The 7362-nt window shown below is 37.4% G+C and overlaps 1 protein-coding gene across 1 annotated transcript in view; it reads left to right on the top strand.

The window, feature by feature from the left end:
* The window catches only part of LOC104915227 (transcription factor hamlet-like), a 96550-nt gene that overhangs the window by 16221 nt on the left and 72967 nt on the right, over nt 1–7362 (top strand). Inside the window, exons 3-4 of the mRNA XM_019610233.2 lie at nt 440–711; nt 3963–4081. Of these exons, the coding sequence (XP_019465778.1) occupies nt 440–711; nt 3963–4081 (391 nt within the window). The remainder of the gene's footprint in view (nt 1–439; nt 712–3962; nt 4082–7362) is intronic.

The following is a 7362-nucleotide window of genomic DNA, read 5'->3' on the forward strand; positions in this document are numbered from 1 at the left end:
ACTTATTTGTTTTTTTAAAGAAGATTTCTAGAATCTTAGAGCACTTTCTGCTTATTTCTTGGGATTTGACTCTGATGGGCAACTACATAGTAAAGCAGACTAGGCTATTAGTTTGTAGAGTAGCTACACTGTAAAGCTACGTGAAAATGAGCTGAAATGAACTTACTCTATATCTCAGCAAGTTTTCACTGATCGGGTCTTGAAGATTCATATAAAGATAACTGAAAGTTGATTCAGTTTCTTGTCTCTTTGCATTATTTGACTATCAGGAGACATCTTTCCTCCAAGAACAGGCCCATGTTTCAGGAAGTCATTAATAGAGATATATTTAGAAAAATAGCATAGTGGGAAAACTAGGTATTAAAATGAACACATGGGAAAGCCTGAGGGGCAGAAGGGAGAGAGAATTGATGGCTTTGGGGTGGTATGTGTTTTTTAGCAGGAGGCTGAAGATTCTTCAAACACAACTTTGGAGGGTTTTGAGGGAGCCAAAGACCCTGGCATTCTGGAATTTGCAGAAGCCGAATCTGGAGCATCCTTGGAAGATGAAACCAGACCTGGGGGCTACCACTGCAGCCAGTGTGACCGGGTTTTGATGTCTATGCAGGGTCTGCGATCTCACGAGAGGAGTCACTTGGCTTTGGCCATGTTTACCCGGGAAGACAAGTACAGCTGCCAGTATTGCTCCTTTGTCTCTGCTTTCAGGCACAAGTAAGTTGTGGCTTTTAGTTTTGTTTTCAAAAGAAGCACTGACTAGAACTACTGTTTCATAGGTTGACATTGAAAAGCACCCTCAAGCTGATTTGAGCAACACTTTTCTCAGCATTTGTGTGTCTTCTGCACCATCATTGTGTGTGATTGCTTATAAAAGGGCACATCTTTATAGCCTGATTTTTTTTTAGGCCCCTTTCTGTTGCATGTAGAGGAAAAGCAAGCTTGCAAGCAAATAACACAACTTCTTTCAGTAGGTAAATAGTGAATTCCACCACTTATGAAAACTCGCCAAATGCATGTGACTTGGCAAGTGAATAAGAGTGAAGTATCTTTCTTTTTAATCCTTAATATATAGTGAGCTTCTGATGTACATATGTACATTGTTTACAATAACTACAACTTTCTGACAACTGAGTTTTCATTTCTCATGTTACATAGCTATTATAAACTTTCCCTTAAAAACTGACATTTTTCTTCCTTAAGCATGATGTGCAGTTTTCACTCTACAAACACTTCAATTTCATACCAGCATGGCATATGTAACTTCATCAGCCTGTTTCCTTGTCTCATTTTGCATAATGAAAATATGGAATCATAATAAATAGTCGGGTTCCTTCTGATTTTCTTCCTAGCAATTGACTTTGCCATCAGCCTTATAATTTTTTTTTAATAGGCACACGCATAAGAATTTTAAAAAAATAATAAAAAATAATAATTAGTCACATGTATGATGTGTCATGGAGGAAACACTGTCAGTTCTAAATGCCTTCAGAAAAAGACCCTTTTACCTCCTTTTGGCATATATATATACATACACACTGTCAGATACGCTCTAAAATTTGGTGAAGACTGCAGTCAAATGCATGTGGGAGGGACAGCACAATAAAATGCATTTTTATACACCTTACATTAAAAACTGAGATTTCTGTTGGTATGCTATGGCAAGCTGATGACACAAGTTGAAAAGATCCATGGGATTGAGCAGTCAAGAGTGAAAAAGGGGATCTGGGGGGAAGGGTGGATACTACTAAGCATGTTTCACCTGTTTCACCTTGCTTTGGCCAGGCTGACACTGAGAACAACCTCAGTAGGCCTGCTTTTGCCTAATCAACTGGTTTGCTTTCAAAAATCAGACTTGTTTTTAGAGATTTTAGACTCTGTTTCCTATCTTAGAAATGAATAAACTATTATCCTGTGATTAGAAGGGTTGGTAAGCTTGGTAAGCAAGGAAACGGTGAATGATTCATAGTTGTCAACTTCATTTGATAGTAACTGTTGCTACTGTTGTCAAGGTGGTCTTTACATCTTTTATTTCTGATGCAATTACTGCCCTGGGAGATAAAGTTTATGAAAGAAACCAAATCAGTATTAATTCATCTACTTCTAAATCCTACCAAATCTTAACCCACCTTTGGAAGAATGGTGCTGGCAACGTATGTGATCATGAATACAGTTTTAAGTATTATTATGTCAAACACCTTAAGGTATGTATTACATAATAGATTGAATATGTATTGTACACATCTTTGTCAGATTGCTTAACTGTTCAGTAAGATCATTCCTTATCGGCTACTTCAAAAATGCTTTTGATTTAAGCAAGCAGGTAACAAAGAAGAAAAATTGGCTTACCCATTCCAACAACCAGTACCAGCTCAAGAGGAATGTAGTTTCCATCCAAAGAGATACTGCTCCCTCAGCTGCTAAGCCTTAAATGAGAGTGAGGAGGAGTGGAGCAAGGCTCCACCCCTTCTGGTCACTCACGTGCACTGCTTGCACCTGAGCTCCCTGGGTTAGCCACACCTTCCCATCTGGTGCTCAACCATTGGTCAGCCTGTGACCTGGAAATTCTGCAACTTCAGATGTTCAGTGTCTTAGTATCTGGGACATTTATTTCCCTATTTGCCTAGAAATGCTGTACATTTTCTTCCCACAAACTTCATCCTCAATTTTTTTTTAAATATTGTATTTGTATAAAATGGCCCTGAGAGGAGACACAAATTTATTTCTAATTTTTTTTTACTGACATCTAATTTTTGAATACACAGACTTTAGTGCTCTCATAAACAGAGATTTTCTGGCTCAAGTGCTACAGTGTGGTACTAAAGATCCAATGACAATCTGTAGTGAGAGTAGGCTGGAACAGCCTAAACTTGACTTGCATGTTGATGTTCCATAAAAACATGATGATCAAAGTAAAGCAGAAGAAAGTAAGCCTGAAGTGTGTCTAGAATTAAACTGGTAGATGGGGGGTAGTTTTTCAAATGATCAGTTCTTCAGTCTGCACTACTTTTTCATTCCATCACCACATGTAAGGAGACTGAAATTAACCATAATCACAAAATAGTAGTGTTTTCAAGGAAGAGGCTTTACTAGAGAAGTTTACAGCTGAGGCAGAAGCTGAGGCTACCTGCCTAGCACCTTAAGATTGTGAACTGAGGACTGTGATCCAAAATGTGGGAGCTGAAGAGCTCTGCAGGACTTACAATGAATTTGTTCTTTTTTTACAAACTGTGGAAAGTGCCCTTTTTCCTTTCAAAATTTCACTAAGCTGTTACAAGAAGCTGTGGAGAGAGCAGATTGTGATCACACCCCTATATTCAGGCTGTCAGTTTCTTTGAAGAAAGTCAAGGCTGCTCGTAGCCACCACCTTCTTCTCTTGTTGGAGCTTTGTTCAGGATCTCCCTCACTGTTATTCCTGAAACTCTGTTGCCTTTTAATCCCGGAACTCATCAACTGCAGCCTGCTGGCACCCTCCCCAGAGTAGGATCGCTAATCTGCTTTTGCTGTAACCAAAAGAAGACTTCCTCATTAAAGCTGGTCAAAAATATCTTTTTATATATATATATACCATCAAGAGGACAGAAAAGAGGCATATTTTCACAAAAATGTCTGCCAGGAAAATAAATCTCTGTAATGGTAATTTTACTGTTCTTGTATATTTCTTGTTTCTACCAACTGGTCTCTTAAGTCTGGATCAGGTATAATTTAATTTATACTAATCTTGTCCTAGAAGTTTATTTAAGTGGCTTGCTCTCTGCATAACAGAATTGGTGTTAGCTCTGCTCCTTTTCTTCAGATTAGATTCTGTTTTATTCTGTAGGCAGACCTTTGAGCTTAAAGAGATTGTAGAAGAGCTTCATATTCTTCTTATTTAATTTATTATTGCTATGTTTTACTTTGCATTTAGAGGAATAGTTTGAATGTTTTACTCTTTTATGTTTCCCTTTTCTGTCTTTCTCTTTTTCAAGTCTGGATCGTCATATGCAGACCCATCATGGACACCATAAACCATTCCGTTGCAAATTGTGCCCATTCAAGTCCTCTTACAATAGCCGCCTGAAAACCCATATACTCAAGGCTCATGCTGGTAAGTTTTCTCTCTTAGTTTTGCAGTCCAGCAACAGAATTGGCCTGTGTATTCTTGTTGCTCATCAGAGATGCTGGTTTGAATCCCGTGTTTTGTCACCAAATTTGGGTAAGATTTTTATGGCAAATCAGGATTGGCCAACCTATGCACTTACTGGAATTACTGAAAGTTTGGATAATGTTTCTGGAAAGACAAGAATTTTAAACAAGATGAATACTTCATAAGTGGCCCATTCTATTTTCATTGTAAATGATATATGAACTTATTCAGTCTGCTTACACCATTGTCTTAACTTTTCTCTTTTATATTTCTGTTTGTGCTTTAGCTGGGAAAAGGCTTGTGAACTGAATGTTGGTTTTTGGGTAGACTCTCATGTGGCTTTCATGGTAAAGCCAAAGACTGTAGACTTCAGGTCTATATTCAGCAGAACATCATCATTCTTTTACCACACATGGAAATTTATCTTGCAGTTCTCTGTGTTGCATTGTACAGTACATGAATGCAAACATGCTGCTGATGAACCAGAATTGGGAAGGGGATGTGTCATGCAGGATAGGTCATCAGAGTGTTGCACCTTTGATTATTAAAAAGTTTGAGACTCAAAATTTCCTGGTAGGTGTTTTGTCTCCAGTCCTTGGCCCTAGACTCTTGACATCATCATACATCATGTGCTAAAGGCTTATTAGAACATTGGAGTCAAGAACCACTGGCTGTATTCCGTATTGTTGCATCTTTCTGGTTAAAAAGATGAAAAAACATTTCGTGAACTCCAGTCCATACATGCACTTTAATACAAATTGTAGAATATTGACTGATCTAAATAGAACATGAACTAGACCAGTTGTCTCCGGTTACCCAGAAATAGAAACTACTGAAACAGATGACACAGGGTAGAAGTATGTTCCTTGTCTTATTGTTTGTTTATGTCACACTATACTCAAGTTGGAGTGGAGGAGGAAGATGTGAAAATGAGTAGAAAAGGCAGGAAGAGTTCATGACTGTCTACTGATTTTTTTTTTTAAAAAACTATCACCCTTGATTCAAGGCATTTTTTGTTGACAAAATATAATGGAGATTGATGATCTTGGTTGTACTCAATTTCTGATACTGGTTTCAAATGTCACGGAGCTAGTGCCAGGACCCTCTTCGGTACTTGAATGGGTGTTGTTGATTAGCTGGTCTGTTACCAACCTCATAATGTATGGAACTACGGCGTTCTGTACTTTCTAGGCAGTCCAACTGTATGCAGCAGTTCTTGTTTATAAAATCCCACATCCTGTATGAAGATGACACAGATCTTCATCTTCTCCAAACAGAATGTTTCCCTTATGCTGTTGTAGAGTGGACTCTTTGTGTTACCTTGTTTGAACCTGCCTGAATTTTAGAGCCAAAGTTTGCGTGCAACTGGTTCTTATTTCATACTCCTCTTCATGTATTGTTTTATTTATTATGAATTCATGCTATTGAACTTGACTAGTGGACAGTCCTTGAAGGACCATATTTTGCATCATATATCAGAACACAATTTCATGGTTGCTTGGATAGTGTTTTGCACAATGACTTGTGTAATAGGGTTTTCAAAGACTTATGATCTGTTTCTGCCTCAGTCCATTTCTACCAAACAAATATTTGCATCACAGAAAATTACTTGGATGTTTTTCACTCAAAGTTTGGCTTTGTTGTGTTTTGAGAGTTAGTCCTTCAGAAATACATATCACTGAATAAATACACAATGAAAAATTTTCTTTAGACTCCCCAGTTTTTCAGTGATGCAGTGGTTTTTTGAACCTCTTTTTTTACCATTTTTTCTCTTGTCAATCATCTCATTATCATTTTATTTAGAAGTAGAAATTTCTATACCCCTTTATTTATTTGTCTAGAGTCTCCTGGAGATCTTTAAACTCGGTAAAATCCTGAAAGGCAGAGTATTGTGGCCCTGCTCACATTCTACGTAATCTGGAACATTATACTCCAAATATATATCAGGTGTTGTTACTATCCTCTCCCCTCAAATTTCTACATGCACTTACTTGTGTGTATATTATTATGATTATTTTTTAAGTGCAAAACTAGCAGTTGAAAATGTGCTCTAAACTATAGTCTTGCCTCTAGAATAAAATACATCCTTCATGCTGATATTCTGCTGAGCTGTTTTTGATAAATAGTGGATACATGTATTAATTGTGTCCAGACTTCTTAATATATAATCATTCTGAGTTCCCTTTCATGTCGTCTGATGCTTTTAAGCTAATGGTTGGTGCTCACTGTTGTCCCACAGTTTCTTTTTCTGACAAACTGTAAAGGTTTATAGCTGTATTTAACTGATGTACTTCTGATGTACAATATGTACTTCGGGAATTTCTTGTGGCCTTGTATTATCCTATTCCATTAAGTAAGTTTTTGTACGTGTATGCAAAATGTGGGGTTTTTTCGGTTTGTATAAAAGTAATACATAACTCTGATGTAATATGCAGATGAGGAATACCATTTGAAAACACACGAGACAGTTTCTCGTTTCATCAGTTTGGGCTCTTTCAGATGTACCGGAAGAGGCTTTCTGAGAATTTGTGTCTTATCCCAAAAATTAGCATAGTTTTTTCTGGAAGAGAGAGCTGAGTGTTATGTTTTTTGTATAATGGTTGCTGATCTTTTCAGGTGTGCTTACTCCAACTTGCTTCAATAAGCATGTTTACATGTTCCCTTTTGGTTCACATATTTGTGGTTGGAAATGATGCTGTTTGAGAACCATGTTTGCTAAATTTATTGAGAGATGGAAAACATACTCTGCCTCATTCATTACCAGAACTCTTGTTCTTCTGTTACTGTTCATGAGTATTTCACTCCAATATTAGTTTTGGCTCTTTGTGTACAACTCATATGTGGCCAGTGTTACTCTTGTACATGGAAGTGGCACTTCCAAAACAATAACTTGGCACCTGTATAAAATCAGATTGTTTCTGTTGGGACAGTTTCACTTTGTGTTCCAATTGCCTCCATGCTTAATGCAAAACAAATCTTATCTAAGGATTTGTTTCCGTTTGTTTGCTGTCTTTGTAGCTTGGAATGTGTTCAAAATTAAGTTCACTACTGTTCATTACTTCTGTTCCTTCACTTGTTTTGGTGCTTTTTCATAACACGCTTTCACATAGCCTTGCAGATATGCACTTTTCTTGGTATTGCCATTTTTGCTTCTGTTGTAAACTGACCTTGACTTGGCTACCAGTTTTGTGCAGATTACTCCTGTGTAGTGGCAAGTTTTTTGTAAGGAAAATGTGTCCTTT

Source organism: Meleagris gallopavo, chromosome Z (assembly GCF_000146605.3).
Source record: "Meleagris gallopavo isolate NT-WF06-2002-E0010 breed Aviagen turkey brand Nicholas breeding stock chromosome Z, Turkey_5.1, whole genome shotgun sequence".
Classification (NCBI taxonomy): domain Eukaryota; kingdom Metazoa; phylum Chordata; class Aves; order Galliformes; family Phasianidae; genus Meleagris; species Meleagris gallopavo.